At 42.6% G+C, this 18,608-nt stretch overlaps 1 protein-coding gene across 4 annotated transcripts in view; it reads left to right on the plus strand.

Moving 5' to 3' along the window:
• The first annotated feature begins 547 nt into the window (after nt 1-547).
• PLA2G4E (phospholipase A2 group IVE) overlaps nt 548-18,608 on the plus strand; it is a 68,166-nt gene continuing 50,105 nt past the window's right edge. Inside the window, exons 1-2 of one of the 4 annotated variants that reach the window (XM_064570605.1) lie at nt 615-644; nt 996-1,118. In XM_064570605.1, the coding sequence (XP_064426675.1) occupies nt 1,098-1,118 (21 nt within the window). In that variant the 5' untranslated portion in view covers nt 615-644; nt 996-1,097. Of the gene's footprint in view, nt 1,119-18,608 lie in introns of all 4 variants that reach the window. The other 3 variants (XM_064570604.1, XM_064570602.1, XM_064570603.1) reach the window with 3 other exon arrangements.

Below are 18,608 nucleotides of genomic sequence, written 5' to 3' on the forward strand. Positions count from 1 at the left end.
ACATCGAGTGTTTAGGTTTTGTTTTTGTGTTTTTTTTTTTTAAAGACGTTATTTATTTATTTGACAGAGAGAGACACAAGCAGGGGGAGGGGAGAGGGAGAAGTAGGCTTCCCGCGGAGCAGGGAGCCTGATGTGGGGCTGGATTCCAGGACCCTGAGATCATGACCTGAGCCAAAGGCAGACGCTTAACGACTGAGCCACCCACGCACCCTTGGGTTTTGTTTTTAGTTTAGTGTTGTTGTTGTTTTTTTTTACCATGGAGCTATGATGTGTTCTCTCTCAGCTGCCAGACACAGGATCTATTAAACCAAAGAAAGAGCTCAAACGAGAGACAGAGTGAATTATTAAATTCTCTTCTGGCCCGTGGCCCCCTCCGTCAGCCCTGAACACCAGGCCAGGTATTTACTTTCAGGGATCAATGGAGAGATGTGGGGGTGTCAGCTAAGAGACACAGAGTGGCTTCGCCTCCCTCAAGGGCCTGGACAGCCTCGGCCACCTCACCTCCGGCCCTGCTTCCTCCTGCCCTCCCCACTAACATATTGGGTTTCACAATGTTAAAAATAGCTGCTGAGCTGTGAGGAGAGATCTCAGAGCCTGGATCCAGCTCAGAAAGGCAGGCCTCTCTTGACCAAAAGCCATCCTAGGTGAGCGTAATTCTAGTTCCCTGCTTGCATTTCACACAGCACCAAAATAGTTCCAGATTGTTTGAAATAGTCACAGAGACATGGGACTCCTTTAGCTAAGCGCTGACATCTTTCACCTCCTTAATAATTCATCAGGCTTATTTATCTTCCCGAGGAATCCAATGGCATCGTTCCACATTTTCGCAAAACTCCCTTGAAATTTCCCAAGGATGTCCAGACGCCTCACGGTGAAGGACCAGCCCCAGCTCCACACAGCCTGCCCTGAGCCCCAGAGAGGGGGACATGGCCGGAATGACTCTCCAGAGCTCGGAGGGCTGTCCTGGCCTGGGACCTGATGTGTTCATTCCCCAGAGCCTACAAGAGACTGAAGAAGACAGCAGATCAGAAAGAAATGTCAGTGAGTTTGAGTATCCACAGGACCCGGAAACTCCTAATCTCCCACCTCTGCTTCCCATGGCCCTTTGGGGCTCTCAGGTATGTCTGCATTCCCGGGAAGGGGGGCTCCTACCCCGTAAATTTTAGCCCCACTTTGGTGACCCTGAACGAGATCACCTGCAGCGCTGTAGAGTTAAGAGGTTGTGTTTTGGTTCATTCTTTTCTTTCCCAGAGGAATCCCTTCACCCTCACCTGCATCACCTGTCTTTACCTGCCTCCTTGGCCCCGTGACACCTGTTACCGAGTGCATTCTAAGTGCCCAACACTCTGCCGCTGAGGGATTAGCATTTCTGTTTGTTGAGAAGACCGAGGCTCAGAGGGGCTCAGGTCCCCCAGCTAGTGCACAGGAGACCTGAGATGGAAGACATTCCTTTTTCTTTTCTTTTCTTTTATTTTATTATGTTAGTCACCATACATTACATCATTAGTTTTTGATGTAGTGTTCCATGATTCATTGTTTGTGTATAACACCCAGTGCTCCATTCAATACGTGCCCTCCTTAATACCCATCACCGGGCTGACCCATCCCCCCACCCCCTCCCCTCTAAAACCCTCAGTTTGTTTCTCAGAGTCCATAGTCTCTCATGGTTCGTCTCACCCTCCGATTCCCCAACTTCATTTTTCCCTTCCTACTATTTTTTTTTAAGCATGTAATGTATTATTTGTTTCAGAGGTACAGGTCTGTGATTCATCAGTCTTACACAATTCACAGCGCTCACCATAGCACATATCCTCCCCAATGTCTATCACCCAGCCACCCCATCCCTCCCACCCCCCACCACTTCAACAACCCTCAGTTTGTTTTCTGAGATTAAGAATTCCTCATGTCAGTGAGATCATATGATACTGTCTTTCTCTGATTGACTTATTTTGCTTAGCGTAATACACTCTAGTTCCATCCACATTGTTGCAAATGGCAAGATTTCGGGTTTTTTGATGGCTGCATAATATTCCATTGTATATATATACCACATCTTCTTTAACCATTCATCTGTTGATGGACATCTAGGCTCTTTCCATAGTTTGGCTATTATGGACATTGCTGCTATAAACATTGGGGTGCACGTACCCCCTCGGATCACTACATTTGTATCTTTGGGGTAAATGCCCAGGAGTGCAATTGCTGGGTCGTAGGGTAGCTCTATTTTCAACTTTTTGAGGAACCTCCATACTGTTTTCCAGAGTGGTTGCACCAGCTTGCATTCCCACCAAGAGTGTAGGAGGGTCGCCCTTTCTCCACATACCCGCCAACGTGTGTCGTTTCCTGACTTGTTAATTTTAGCCATTCTGACTGGTGTGAGGTGGTATCTCATTGAGATTTTGATTTGTATTTCCCTGATGCCGAGTGATGTTGAGCACTTTTTCATGTGTCTGTTGGCTATTTGGATGTCTTGTTTGGAAAAATGTTCATGTCTTCTGCCCATTTCTTGACTGGATTATTTGTTGTTTGGTGTTGAGTTTGATAAATTCTTTATAGATTTTAGCCCTTTATCTGATATGTCATTTACAAATATCTTCTCCCATTCTGTCGGTTGTCTTTTGGTTTTGTTGACTGTTTTCTTTGCTGTGCAAAAGCTTTTTATCTTGATGAAGTCCCAATAGTTCATTTTTGCCCTTGCTTCCCTTGCCTTCGGCGATGTTTCTAGGAAGAAGTTGCTGCGGCTGAGGTCAAAGAGGTTGCTGCCTGTGTTCTCAAGGATTTTGATGGATTCCTGTCCCACATTTAGGTCTTTCATCCATTTGAGTCTATTTTTGTGTGTGGTGTAAGGAAATGGTCCAGTTTCATTCTTCTGCATGTGGCTGTCCAATTTTCCCAACACCATTTGTTGAAGAGACTGTCTTTTTTCTATTGGACATTCTTTCCTGCTTTGTTAAAGATTAGTTGACCATAGAGTTGAGGGTCCATTTCTGGGTTCTCTATTCTGTTCCATTGATCTATGTGTCTGTTTTTTGTGCCAGTACCATACTGTCTTGATTACAGCTTTGTAATAGAGCTTGAAGTCTGGAATTGTGATGCCACCAGGTTTGCTTTTCTTTTTCAACATTCCTCTGGCTATTCGGGGTCTTTTCTGCTTCCATAGAAATTTTAGGATTATTTTTTCCATTTCTTTGAAAAAAATGGATGGTATTTTGATAGGGATTGCATTAAATGTGTAGATTGCTCTAGTTAGCATTGACGTCTTCACAATATTAGTTCTTCCAATCCATGAGCATGGAACGTTTTTCCATTTCTTTGTGTCTTCCTCAATTTCTTTCATGAGTATTTTATAGTTTTCTGAGTACAGATTCTTTGCCTCTTTGGTTAGATTTATTCCTAGGTATTTTATGGTTTTTGGTGCAATTGTAAATGGGATTGACTCCTTAATTTCTCTTTCTTCTGTCTTGTTGTTGGTTTATAGAAATGCAACTGATTTCTGTGCATTGATTTTATATCCTGCCACTTTACGGAATTCCTGTATGAATTCTAGCAGTTTTGGGGTGGAGTCTTTTAGATTTTCCACATGAAGTATCATATCATCTGCAAAGAGTGAGAGTTTGACCTCTTCTTTGCTGATTCAGATGCCTTTTATTTCTTTTTGTTGTCTGATTGCTGTGGCTAGGACTTCTAGTACTATGTTGAATAGCAGTGGTGATATTGGACATCCCTGCTGTGTTCCAGACCTTAGGGGGAAAGCTTTGTTTTTCCCCATTAAGAATGATATTCGCTGTGGGTTTTTCATAGATGGTTTTTATGATTTTGAGGTATGTACCCTCTATCCCTACACTCTGAAGAGTTTTGATCAAGAAAGAATGCTGTACTTTGTCGAATGCTTTTTCTGCATCTATTGAGAGGATCATATGGTTCTTGTTCTTTCTTTTATTAACGTACTGTATCACATTGATTGATTTGCAGATATTGAACCAACCTTGCAGCCCAGGAATAAATCCCACTTGGTCGTGGTGAATAATCCTTTTAATGTACTGTTGGATCCTATTGGCTAGGATTTTGGTGAGAATTTTTGCATCCATGTTCATCAGGGCTATTGGTCTGTAATTCTCCTTTTTGATGGGGTCTTTGTCTGATTTTGGGATCAAGGTAATGCTGGCTTCATAAAATGAGTTTGGAAGTTTTCCTTCCATTTCTATTTCTTGGAAGAGTTTCAGAAGAATAGGTATTACTTCTTCTTTAAATGTTTGGTAGAATTCCCCTAGGAAGCAATCTGGCCCTGGGTTCTTATTTGTTGGGAGATTTTTGATGACTGCTTCAATTTCCTTAGTGGTTATAGGTCTGTTCAGGTTTTCTATTTCTTCCTGGTTCACTCTTGGTAGTTTATACATCTCTAGGAATGCATCCATTTCTTCCAGATTATCTAATTTGCTGGCATATAGTTGCTCATAATATTTTCTTATAATTGTTTGTATTTCTTTGGTGTTGGTTGTGATCTCTCCTCTTTCATTTGTGATTTTATTTATTTGGGTCATTTCTCTTTTCTTTTTGATAAGTCTGGCCAGGGGTTTATCAATCTTATTAATTCTTTCAAAGAACCAGCTCCTAGTTTTGTTGATCTGTTCTACTGTTCTTTTGGTTTTTATTTCATTGATTTCTGCTCTGATCTTTATTATTTTTCTTCTCCTGCTGAGTTTAGGCTTTATTTGCTGTTCTTTTTCCAGCTCCTTTAGGTGTAGGGTTAGGTTTGTATTTGAGACCTTTCTTGTCTCTTGAGAAAGGCTTGTATTGCTATATACTTTCCTCTTAGGACTGCCTTTGCTGCATCCCAAAGATTTTGAACAGTTGTGTTTTCATTTTCATTTGTTTCCATTAATTTTTTTAATTCTTTAATATCCTGGTTGACCCATTCATTCTTTAGTAGGATGCTCTTTAGCCTCCATGTATTTGAGTCCTTTCTGACTTTCCTCTTGTGATTGAGTTCTAGTTTCAAAGCATTATGGTCTGAAAATATGCAGGAAATGATCCCAATCTTTTGGTACGGTTGAGACCTGATTTGTGACTTAGGATGTGATCTATTCTGGAGAATATTCCATGGGCACTAGAGAAGAATGTGTATTCTGTTGTTTTGGGATGGAATGTTCTGAATATATATGTGAAGTCCATTTGGTCCAGTGTGTCATTTAAAGTCTTTATTTCCTTGTTGATCTTTTGCTTAGATGATCTGTCCATTTCAGTGAGGGGGGTGTTAAAGTCCCCTACTATTATTGTATTGTTGTCGATGTGTTTCTTTGATTTTGTTATTAATTGGCTTATATAATTGGCTGCTCCCATGTTAGGGGCATAGATATTTACAATTGTTAGGTCTTCTTGTTGGATAGACCCTTTAAGTATGATATAGTGTCCTTCCTCATCTCTTATTATAGCCTTTGGTTTAAAATCTAATTTGTCTGATATAAGGATTGCCACCCCAGCTTTCTTTTGGTGTCCATTAGCATGGTAAATCGTTTTCCACCCCCTCACTTTCAATCTGGAGGTGTCTTTGTGTCTAAAATGAGTCTCTTGCAGCCAGCGTATCAATGGGTCTTGTTTTTTTTATCCAATCTGATACCCTGTGTCTTTTGATTGGGGCATTTAGCCCATTTACACTCAGGGTAACTATTGAAAGATATGAATTTAGTGCCATTGTATTGCCTGTAAGGTGACTGTTACTGTATATTGTCTGTGTTCCTTTCGGTTTATGTTACTTTAAGGCTCTCTCTTTGCTTAGAGGACCCCTTTCAATATTTCTTGTAGGCCTGGTTTCGTGTTTGCAAATTCTTTTAGTTTTTGTTTGTCCTGGAAGCTTTTTATCTCTCCTTCTATTTTCTTTCTTTTTTTTTTTTTTTTTTTCTCCTTCTATTTTCAATGAGAGCCCAGCTGGATATAGTATTCTTGGCTGCATATTTTTTTCATTTAGTGCTCTAAATGTATCATGCCAGTCCTTTCTGGCCTGCCAGGTCTCTATGGATAGGTCTGTTGCCAATCTAATGTTTCTACCATTGTAGGTTACAGACCTCTTGTCCTGAGCTGCTTTCAGGATTTTCTCTTTGTCTCAGAGACTTGTAAGTTTTACTATTAGATGTCAGGATGTTGACCTATTTTTATTGATTTTGAGGGGAGTTCTCTGTGCCTCCTGGATTTTGATCCCTGTTTCCTTCCCCAAATTAGGGAAGTTCTCTGCTATAATTGCTCCAATATACCTCCTGCCCCTCTCTCTCTTTCTTCTTCTTCTGGGATCCCAATTATTCTAATATTGTTTAGTCTTATGGTATCACTTATCTCCTGAATTCTGCCCTCTTGATCCAGTAGTTATTTATCTCTCTTTTTCTTAGCTTCTTTATTCTCCATCATTTGGTCTTCTATATCGGTAATTCTCTCTTCTGCTTCATTTATCCTAGCAGTTAGAGCCTCCATTTTTTTTTATTGCACCTCATTAATAGCCTTTTTGATTTCAACTTGGTTAGATTTTAGTTCTTTTATTTCTCCAGAAAGGGTTTCTCTAGTATCGTCCATGCTTTTTTCAAGGCCAGCTAGTATCTTTATAATCGTCATTCTGAACTCTAGTTCTGACATCTTACTAATGTCCGTATTGATTAGGTCCCTTACTAATGTCTGTATTGATTAGTCAGTACTGCCTCTTGTTCGTTTTTTTAGCTGTTTTTCCATCTTGTCATTTTGCCCAGAGGAGAATAGATGAATGAGAGAACAAAATGCTAACAGGGTAACAACGACCCCAGAAAAATATACACTAAACAAATCAGAAGCAACCTGAAACTGGGGGAAAAGAAAGGGAAAGAAAGAAAAAAAAAAGGGGGAAAAAAAGAATATGATCAAATATGATAAACTGGTGAATAGATCAGTGCCACACACTAGATTTGGGGCATATTTTGGTCTGTTAGAAGAAATTGCCTCCCAAAATTTCAAAGAAAGAAAAACTTATATATGTACAAAAATAAGGGTAAATATGATGAAGGGATAGAATATTACTGTAAAGATGAAAATTATAAAAGATTTTATAAAAGGAATTAATAAGATAAGAAGTTGGTTGAAAAATGAAAGAAGAGAAACTAAAAAAAAAAAAAAAGGGAGAGACTGTGATCAGGCAGGAGACTAGAACAAAGCCATACACTAGGGATTTAGGGTATATTTTGGTCTCTTAGAAGAAACTGTATCCCAAAATTTTAAAGAGAGAACAACTTATATATATACCAAAAATAGGGTTAACTACAATGAAGGGATAGAATATGACTCTAAAAATGAAAAATAAAAAAGATTTTTTAAAAAAGGGATTGATAAGATGTTGGTTGAAAAAGGGAAAAAGAAAAATTCAAAAAAACCCAAAAAACAAAAGACAGTTAAAAAAAATTAACTTTGAAAGACTAAAGAATCATGGTAAAAAAGCCATGGATTCTATGTGAATTATTCCCCTAGCGCTGGCGTTCTGCCATTCTCATTGATGGGTAAACTTGGTCTTGGCTGGCTGTTCTTGCTGATCTTCTGGGGGAGGGTCCTGTTGCCATGGTTCCCAAATGTCTTTGCTGGAGGCGGAATTGCCCTGCCCTTGCCCGGTCTGGGCTAAGTAATCTGCTCGGGTTTGCTCTCTGGAGCTTTTGTTCCCTGCGAGCTTTCCGTACAGCTTTGGAGGGTGGGAGTGAAAATGTCGGCCTCCCAATCTCCACCCCAGAGGAGCCGAGAACTCGGGGCCCCACTCCTCAGTGCGCCCCCAGAGAAAAGCAGTCAGTCACTCCTGTCTCCCCGGTCTCCGCCCACACTCCGTGATCACCAGTCCTGTGACCAAGCATTTCTATCTCTGGCACCTGACCCCATGTGGAGTCTCCAAACCCCGCAGACCCCTGCAGTGCGCTCCCGCACCTCTCCTCCTGGGGGAGGAAGGGAGTCTCCCTGGATCTGCTGCTTGTTGGGTCCCTGCTGGAGGAGCACTGGCCCGACTGTGCTGTGGATCACAGTTTATGACAACCCGGAGCTGAGAGCCTGCGCCTCGGCTCCGTCTCTGCAGCCGGCTTCCCGGCTCTGATACCTGGGAGCTCTGCCACACTCAGGCACCCCCGGTCTTCCTGTGACCCCTAGGGTCCTAAGACCACACTGTCCTGCGAGGGTTCCACCCCCTGCTTAGCTACTGGAGTGCGTCCCTCAGCGGAGCAGACTCCTAAAAGTTCCAATTTTGTGCTCCGTGGCTCTATCACTTGCCAGAAGCGGCCGACAGAGGCCCCTCCCCCCCCACCGGTCTATCCTCCCGAATATCACCTCGGATTCACTTCTCCACATGTCCTACTTTGGAAGACATTTGTATTATGATACTAGGAGAGTGGACACGGATGTAGCAGGGTGCGTGACACATAGCAGACGCTCAAACCATGCAATGGCAGGGACAGGGCAGGGTCGTAAATGTTGAGGGGAATGTGCTGAATCAGCCTTCCTCAGGAGCCCCACCTATTGGTCAGTGAAGAGAAAACCTTAAATAGATAAATGCCACTGGTAATTTAGTGGGCTACAAAAATTGAACAGTGTCTTTAGGTAGTTATCAGTGGATCCAGATCTGCCCACCAGCTTCTACTGTGGGTGTGCATGTGAGGTTGGAGGCGTCCAGCAGTTGGAAAGGAGGCAATGTTCTTGTGTCCCTCTGGCAGCTACGGTCTCGGCGGTGGCTCCAGGCTGAGCTCTGTGGGGAAAGCCTCTTCCTTCTGTGGGTCTAGGCCTCGCTCATAAGGAGCACTGGCCATGGTGGTCCCTTGGCCTCCTATGGACCCCTCTGTCCCTGCCTCACCCTCTGTCTGGCCCCAGGGTTGGTGGGTTGATCCTGGGCCTTGACCATAGTGTCCCCTTGCCTGGTCCCAGTAGGCCCCACTTCATAGTTGCAGTGGTCAACCAGCATCCACCACACAAGGCAATGAGGGCTTCTTGGGGGGATGACCAATCCTCCCAAGGACACCACTCTACCTCTTGACCAGACTGACTGCCCCATAGAATCACTAGGACCCCTGCCATTGACTTCTGTCAGAGTTGCAAGTGAAGAGTGGCCAAGGGTCCCACCCCAGTGCTTCCCTCAACCTCCCTGCCCCACACCCTTCCCACTCTTCCTGTAATCCCCCAGTCCTCAGTGAGCAGGCTTTCTTCCCCTTTTCCTGACTCTACCTCCTTCCCAGAAGTCTCTGTGGTCCAATAGACGACTCCTGCTCCTAATATGCTGCCGTGGATGGAGATACGGTCAGCTCTGGCCCTGACAGAGCGGTCAGCCCCTGCCTCCCCTGGTATCAGAAACCTCCTGACTCACACTGAGAGGCAGCTGGCCATTAAAACATAATGGTTCAATATCTGTGAGAGTGTTGTCCTCACAGTGTGGTGCAGAGCTTGGGCTGTGGAGTCACACTAGGGTTTGATACCTTTCTCTGTCCTTTGCCAGCCCTGTGACCTTAGACCAGTTTCTTAACCTCTTAAGACTTGAGTTTCTTCACCTAAGGAGAAAAAAATTATGAGGAGTAAATAGCATGCTTAGCAGACCCTTGGAAAGGATGAGGTTGGAGCAATGTTGACCATTAGAGACTTTATGATTCTTTCTTCCCTTTTGCCCTCGTCATCCCCATGCCTGACATAGCTCAGCAATGAGGCTGCATGATTGGGAAAGAGGCAACCACACAAAGGCATTGTATTTAATCTTAATATTTTCATTTTATATATATATATATAAAATCATTTCAAAAAATGTTTGGAAACATAAAGGAAAAATCCATCATAATCCCTTAATACAATAACTGTCCCTTTTAGTCTTTTTTCTTCTTGGATAATGTTGATAGAGTGGTGCTTATAATATTTATACCAGACCTATGTCCAGGGTTTTTTTTCTTAACCTAAAATTATAGTCATAAATATTTTCTGGGCTGATACTTAAGTTTCACAATTGTCACTTCAATGGCTGAATCCTATTCCATTGTGTGCCTGTACTATAATTTATTAAGATTTATGGTGAAATGCTAGAGTTTTTATAGGTGCTTTATTTTTGCAAACTTGTGTGGAATTTCTCAGAAACTGGTCAGTTGGTCATTTCCTAAGACCTTCTGAAATATCTGAACAAGATATGAAGAAACACAGCTCTGTAAGAGGGGGTTTAACGTTAGGGAGTGTATGTATTGGTGGGGGCACGTATTTTGGGGGAGAATGTGTGTGTATTTGGTGACAGAGAAGTCCTTGATTACTTATACGGCAAATTTAGTGGGAACCACAAGGACCCACCAATCTTCAAATAGCTCCTCTTCTGCCCTCCATTTTGGTCCTGGAAGGGTTTCCCTCCAGGACCACCATGTGGATTTTGTCTTTGTCCTTCTAGAGCCCCCTTAGAGGCCAGCATCACTGGGTAGCATATTGTCATCCAGCAATACTTCAGGAAAAATCAGTTTATCAGACTAGTTGTAGATCAGTTTTCAGAGTCACCATTTCCTGCACTGCATTCTTAGGTAACTTGTCCTGTGGCTCATTACATATCTCTCATCTCAAGAAGACCAGGAATCACATCCAAAGCATTTATTCATTCGTTGGACAAATATTTATTGAGCTACCACTGTGTTCCTAGTGTTGTTCTAGGAGGGAGCTAGAGCACTGAGCAGGTCAGACAAGATCTAGCTCTCTTCAAACTTACATTCTAATGGGAGAGACAGACAATAAGCAAATAGGTAACCATTTCTGTGTCACAGGTAACAGAACAAAATATGTGATCATGAGGGACCAGCAGCAGGGAGGGGACATCAATAGGATGGTAACATTTGAACCCAGACCTGAACCATGAGAAGACTGACGGGAAAATGTTCCAGAGAGAGAGCAAATTCTACATGCAAAGGTCCTGAGGCAGGTACAAGGTTGATCTGTTCTGGAAACAGAGAAAACCAGTGTGTCTGGGGAGAAGAGAGCAGGGAAAGAGAGGAAGAAGTCGGTGGTAGAAGACGAAGTCAGAGCCTTATGCTGGCCCTGATGTCACAGAGGCGGCTTTCGTGTTGTTCTGAAGCAGTGGGGGGCCACCAGAGGGTTTTCATCGGAGGGGTGGCTTTATCTGATTTGTGTTTCACATAGATCGCTTTGGTTGGTCTGTGGAGAATGGGCTGCCTGGGAGATAAGAGGGGAAATAGCGAGACAAGTGAGGAGGCGTCTGCTGTAGTCCAGGAGGACATAGCCGAGGCTCGATTGGGGTGGTCATGGTAGACAGTAGAAGTGGACAGATTCTGGATTTTTCTGGAGGTGGGACTTACAGGACTTACTGTCACTTGGATGTGGAATGAGAAATCAGTGATGCCTCCTAGGTTTTGCCTTAATAAGTGGAGGGGGGTACCCGTACTCGGCTGGGGAGCACCAAGGTAGAAATGGGTCCAGGGTGGAGGGGACTGGAGGTGTCTGTCTTGGACATTTTAAATTTAAGATGCCGGATATATACCCAAGTAGAGATGTCAGATGGGCAGTTGAAAATACAAGTCTGGGACTCAGGAGGTAGGGTAGGGAGATAATCTGTTTGAATACATAAAGCAGAGTATAGATGGTTTTTAAGGCCAGAGAGCTGGATGGGATCTCCAAACGATGGGGTGAAGAGACGGAAGAGAAGAGGCATATGTCTATGCTCTCCTGCTCCCTACCTTCTGGATGCCTGGCAGAAGCAGGGGAGCCATCAGAGGAGACTGAGAAAGAAGAGCCCATGAGGCTGGAAGATACCAAGGAGGAGGTGGTGTCCTGGGAGCCCAGAGACTTGCTCTATAAATGCCCCATACTATTATCGGAGCAGGTTGTTGGTAAAAAGCACAAGCTTTGTGCCACTTATTCATGTCTCATCTGGCACAGTCCTGGAACATTGAGAGATGGGCCTGGCTGGCTGGCTGGCTGGCTAGCTGCCAAGAGCCACATGGCTCCCATTATCTCTGACATCAAGGCTGATACCTCCAGCAGGCTGCAGAGCCCGGGCGAAATTAGGCCCCACCCTCGCCCCTTCCCTACTCCCGTCACACGCCCTGTGGCCCAGTAGGTCTCGCTCCCTCGGTGCCGCCCACCTGGCATGAGGCAAGCTCCTTCCCACCTCTTCTGGATTCTGCTACTTCCCCTCCTGGAGAGCCCTTCTCTCCTCCTGCTGCTTTTCCTTCTAGGCCTACTCAAGGCTCAGTTCCTCAGTCTCTCCCCGCCTGCCTCCCACTTTGCTATTTGGTAGATCTCCCTTCAGGACCACCCCTATGGTTACACATTTCCCTGCCAGGTGACGGAAGCCCACTGGACGCCCCTTCCCCGCCCTTCATATCTAACCCATTTTCCTCCTGCGTAGGGTCTGGCCCGACATCCCTCTCGAATCCCACCACTTCTCTCCATTTCTGCCCCTTGCCCTGGCCCAATTCACCATTTCCCATCTGACCCACTGCAACCCATCTTCCCACCTTCCAGTTTTGTCCCCTCCATTCTGCACATGGTAGCCAGTGACCATGTTCACATCACTTCTCCACTTAATATCTGTCAATGGCATCCAATCCTTAAGATAAAATACCAAATCCTTACCACATCTTCAGGACCTCATGTGATTCAGCCAACTGCCCACATTCCCAGGCATTTTTCACTTTGTCACTCCCTACTTAGGATGCTATAGACACACACCTTCAGCTCCTAAATGCACCAGCTTTTACAACCGCTCGGCACCTTGTACATGCTGTACCTGCAGCCCATGTGGGGCTAACTCTGATCTTTCTTTAGGTTTAGCTTAAAGACTGCTTCCTCCAAGAGCTCATCCCTGACTCTTCCCCCAGGCAAAATCCGGTACCCTCTGCTAGAGTCTTTAATAACACCCTTTGCTTTTCCTTGATCAGACTTACCAGAGTTTATTATTATAAATTGCTTTTCGCTTATTTGTCCATTGCCTAGCAACCGTACTTCACCGCTCCACAAGAGCAGGTGCCACATCCAACTTGACACCCAGAACCTACAGTATAGTATAGCGTCTAGCACTAACAGGGGCTCAAAGGTCGTCGCCATCAATGAGCAAAGCTTTCCCTGACTTCTCTTGCTCAAACTGACTCTTCGGTTCTTTGCCTTTAGTTAGTTCTTCCCAATTTATTTGTCTCATAGCAGAAACATTAAAAATAGCAATAGCTACAATATATTAAGGTTTATTATATGCCGGACTCTGCACGCCTGTCGTGTGTGTGTGTGTGTGTGTATCTTCACAATAATCCTGTGAAATAGATGCTATTAGCCCCATTTTACAGATTAGGAGAATGAGTCTCAGAGAAAATGATCTCCTAATGCTATGCAGCTAGTAAGTGTCACAGGCAAGATAGGAATTCAGGCCTCTCAGACTCCAAAACTCTTATTCTTTCCTCTACATTTGTCTGTGTGGGTGTTGTGTCCGGCTAGTCTGTGAAAGGTTGTTGTTGTTGTAAGTGTTTTGTTAGTGGCCTCTTTGGTTTGTGGTGGTTGCTGTTGTTTTGGTTTGGTTTGGTTTGGTTGTTTTTTTGTTTTGTTTTGTTTTTGGTATCTTCCATCTCTATGCTGCAGGTCCCCATAGGTACCTGTCATTTACGTGTCACCTTATGATGAGTGCATCAGCAGGCAGGTGAGAGCCATGCAGGACAAAATTTTCCAGATGTCTGTCGGAGCTGCCCTGGGAGGCGAGGGCCAGGGCTGGGTCTAAGAAGGGCAGGGCAGATGGCCATCTACAGAACCTGACTTGTGGGGGCCCAAAGACCCACCGTCTCCTAATCTTTCCCCTACCAGGCCAGACTGGCCTTGTCCCACCCTCTCCTCCCTGCCCAGTGAAATTCCCATCACAGGAGTCGCTTACATGTTAGGCGACAAAGGCTGGCCTGACCTTCAGAAGGCCTCTCCCTCAGACGTTTCAAGCTGCTGAAGGGGTTAGCGAACTGTCCCCTGGATCAAGGGTGTGTCTGGATAGGGAGTAACACAATCTCAAAGCTGAAGCAGATCATCTAGATTTTAGAGCTATCTCCTGCACAGTAGAGGAATCTCTTCTGTGCTCCCAGGCAGGTACCCCTCGCATAATTCCAGCAATGGAAGTTTCATACCTCCCATGTGACCAAGTTCTTTCTTACACTGAGGTCAAATCTACCCACCCACAAAGGCGCATTTCCACCACCAGGTGTGACACAACATCAGTCGAATCCTTTTCTGTACTTGACAGCCCTTTACGTACCCTGAGTTAGTTTCCATGTTTGGCGGTGGCAGGACCCTGCTGTCCCGGGCTCTGCTTTGTGCTCCAGTCAAGTCTTCAGTGAGCCTTGGCTTTGCTCCCTGCCTCATCCCCTCGTGGTTGTTCCAGCTGGGGGAAAGAGGAGGATCCAGATGGTGAGCAGTAGGCCAGCTGCTTGGTGGGAGGAGGAGAGGGCCTCTGAGCACTTAAGGAAAAATTTGTCCCTGACCTTGTCCTTGCTCAATGCTTCCTGCTACTCTCAGAGAATAGGCCCAAGAGAATACACCTGTGTACTTTTTACAATTAACATATGTAAATATCCTGTATGATGACAGCGCGGAGTAAGCTTGAAGTCCAGTAGTTTTCCTTCCCTTGTCTCTTTATTATTTAACATATAAGTTCTTTAACACACAATCACTTTATCTATTTATTTAACATACAGTAATCCTACTTTTTGAAAAATTTGGTTTTCTGTCAAGAACATGTAAGATATGTTCAGGATAGGTACTAAAAATTTTTAAAGTTTAATGAAGAAAATAAACATTCCCAACAATCTCATCATCGAGAGATAACTTCTTGAACCCTTAAGAGATTTCCTTTCAGTTCTTTTTTTAGGCACATAGATACATAGAAATCAGTTTTATTTATATATACATGCAATATTGAGCTCACATTGCAAAACTTTTCTACCTATCAGCAAATAGTAATTGTTTTCCTTTGCCATTAGAAAAAAAGGATTTTAAAAAATGGTGACAATTATCATCACATTATCTAAGTGTGATCATATCCGCCAATTTCTCTGAGATGCTGTATTACCTCAAAGCCTAGAAAACATGTCATTAATATCCAAACTACAATGATCCCTCTCTCCTCTTTGCCAAGTTGGCAGACATTTCCGTTATTTCCCCAAGATTTCTCTCCAAGCAACTCAGAGAATTCCCAAGCTGCTGTCCTTGTCCATGAGCTGGTTCCCCTATCACTTTTCTGCTAACTCTAGACTTCTCTACAGAAGTATCTCTGCTGATTTGCCCAGGCGAAGGAATGCACCTGCCTGGTCAGGATTAATGAGGAGAATTCCCCCAGAAAAGTTACCAGGTTATCAACTATCACTTGGTAATAAGCCTCTCTCAAACCCCCCCCCACACACACAGGGAATCAGTTTCCCCCCAGATAGACCCATGGCAGCAAGGTGAACAAAGAAGTTTCAACATTATTCCTGTGCCTTAGATTTCAGTAAGCTAAGCGCTAATACTGAGTCCCAGACACCAGTCCAACCTTCTCTCATTTCTATGGACATTTCCTCCCTGGGACTCCCAATGTCCTTTCCTGCCATTTGACCTCAAATGGGTCTCTTGAGGTCTCTTCAATTCATCATAGACATGTCAATAATTTGCATGCCAATGGGTAGGGGTCAGGGTCCCAACCTCCTTTTTCCACCAGGAGGCTTCTCTGCTCCTACATAAATTTATGGATGCAACTGGATTCCTAAGAGAGAGTGCTACCCAGCTCCACTCAGCAACGCCCAAGGCCCAAAAGCCATGGCTATATTAAGAAGGGAATGACTGCTACCTCTGTTCATCAATGTCTTCTAAGGCATAGTCCTTGTTAAGTTAACAACAACATGTTAAGCTAACAACCAACTGCCTCATGGACAAGGACAACATCCTGGGAATTCTCTGAGTTGCTTGGAGAGAAATCTTGGGGAAATACTGAAATCTCTGCCAATTTGGTGAAGAGGAGAGAGGGATCATTATAGTTTGGATATTAATGACATGTTTTCTAGGCTTTGAGGTAATACTCACAGAATCAAAAATTGGTGGATATGATCACACTGAGATGATGTGATGATAATTGTAATCATTTAAAAAAAATTTTTTTTCCTAATGGCAAAGGAAAATGATTACTATTTGCTGATAGGTAGAAAAGTTTTACAATATGAGCTCAATACTGAATGCTAAGCTAACAACCAACAACAAAAATGAAAGGCAGTTAGAGGAATAATGCTACATAGAATATCTCTGGGGATTTGTATAAGAGTTTCTGTACAATCAATTCCTAGAAATAGAATTGCTGGATATAAGTTCATGCAAGTTTTAAATATTAATAAAGATTACCAAACTGCCCGCTAAAAAGATCGTGCCCATTTACATTTTATCAACAAAGTCTTGTAGAGTCTTCCCCATACCCTGACCAACATGAAGCCTTGTCAACTTCTCATCCTTGCCAATCTGATAGATGAAAAATGGCATCACTTTTTTGTTTTAATTTACATTCTTATTATTCGTGATAATCTCTTATAGGCTTATTGCATATTCCAATGATCCTGACTTTGTTGAACATTAGAATCACCAGGGAAGCTTTTAAAACTCCCAGTGTCCAGGTCCCATGTCACATCAAGTCCATCAGAATATCTGGGAGCCAGGCATCAATATTTGTTTAATGATCTCCAGTTTAATTCTAACATTTATCAAAGCTGGGGAGATGCTGACATGGAGAAGCATGCGCATAACCACCAGCGTGTCTGTACCTTTTGTCAATTTTTCTATTGAATTGTTTGCTCTTTAGTATTTATTTGAAAGAGCTTTCTGTTTACTGGGAAAATTAACCCTTCGTCATAACTTTGACAAATATTTTTACGAATTAACCTTTTAGTATTGTCTGTGGTTGTTTTGATACAGAGAAATTTAATAGGTCTATAGTCAGAATTATTGATTTGTTTCCTTCATTGCATCTCAGTTTTGGATCTCATTTCCTCACTGATGATAAGACAATAACTAATTAGGTTATATTTAGTTTTGAAATTTATTTTAATGTAAAGAGTGAGGTATGGATCCAGCTTATTCTTTCTCCATATGGCAAAATAGTTAGTTTTTTTTTCAGAAAGCAGTTAATTTTCCAATATAATATTAGCGTGCCTGGGTGGCTCAGTTGATTAGGTGTTTGCCTTTGGCTCAGGTGTGATCCCAGGGTCTGGGGATTGAGCCTGGGGTGGAGGTGGGGGGGGTGGTCCCTGCTCAGCAGGGAGTCTGCTTCTCCCTCTTCCTCTGCCCCTTCCCCTGCTCGTGCTCTCTCTCTCTCTCTCTCAAATAAAATCTTTAAAAAATACTTTTTTCCAATATAATATAAAAAAATCCATCTTTCCCCTATTAATTTGTAATGCTATCATCTTCACACGTAACTTTCTTATTTATTTCCCCTCAAGTTTACTTACTATATTTTCTTTGCTATTGTGTATGGGATCTCATTTTCTCTGGTGGTTATAATTTTTATGGGAATATTTATGATTTTTGCTTATTTTTTTAATTAGCCATCCTTATTATGCCCTAAATTCAAATAGATACATGCATACATTCTCTTTATAGTTCTCTAGTGACAGCATAGAATTTAATCATAGGAATGTGCCACAATTTTTATATTGATATATCTACCAATATTGAACATTTGGATGATTTTCAACTCTTAACCATCAAAAATTTAGATGCAATTAACGTTTTTAAGCAGTAGCATTTTTTTCTCCCAGTGTGAGTTTCCAAGAGTAGAATTACTTGGGCATGAATAGTTTTATAGCTTCTGATAATTCCTGCTGTATGCTATTAAATATTGATGGTCATTGGTTTGACTATGGTAAAGAAGGACTGAGGCAGGGGAATTGATTAAAAAAAAGTCCCAAGAATATGGGTGGGAGAAAGTAAAAGATCTTGAAAAGTTACCCAGGATTACTAATAATCAAGGATATACACATTAAAACCACAATGAGATACCATTTCATACCCATTGGATTAGCATAACTCAGAAAGTCAGCCAATACTCCTGGGTATACCCCAATGGGAACCCTCTTCCATGGTGATGGGAGTATAAATCAGTAAAAATACTTTGGAGAACAATTTGGCAATATCGAGTAAAGTTGGTGGTAATATACCTTATAACCCAACAATTTCTACTTCCAGGGGGATATATACTAAAGAAACACGACACGTACAGGAAAGCTCACAGTAGGGTTAGCACTACTATATACTTCATTGAATCTAAGGTACATCATTCTCTAAGGGAAAACATTGCCAATTAAAGTATAACACATCATTGGTTTTAATAAGTATCTCTTAATTCAGAGATTTTTTAAATGCGAAAAAATGCATGCTTTAGAATTGATAAAATATAGTAATAATAAAAACTTAGACACAACTTAAGTGTCTATCACACAAAAATGTGTAGATAAATTGTGGTATACTTTACAGCTCTGAAAATGAATGAGCCAGATCTATACTTATCAACATAAGCAAATTCTATAAACATAATGTCTAGTGGGGAAAAAAAAACAAGTTTACTGTAGAATACATATCCTTTACGTGATATCGTTTATATAAAGTTTAAAACATGCAAA

Source organism: Mirounga angustirostris, unplaced genomic scaffold, assembly GCF_029215605.1.
Source record: "Mirounga angustirostris isolate CCGP_5_RB_7025 unplaced genomic scaffold, mMirAng1.0.hap1 SCAF_9, whole genome shotgun sequence".
Classification (NCBI taxonomy): Eukaryota; Metazoa; Chordata; class Mammalia; order Carnivora; family Phocidae; genus Mirounga; species Mirounga angustirostris.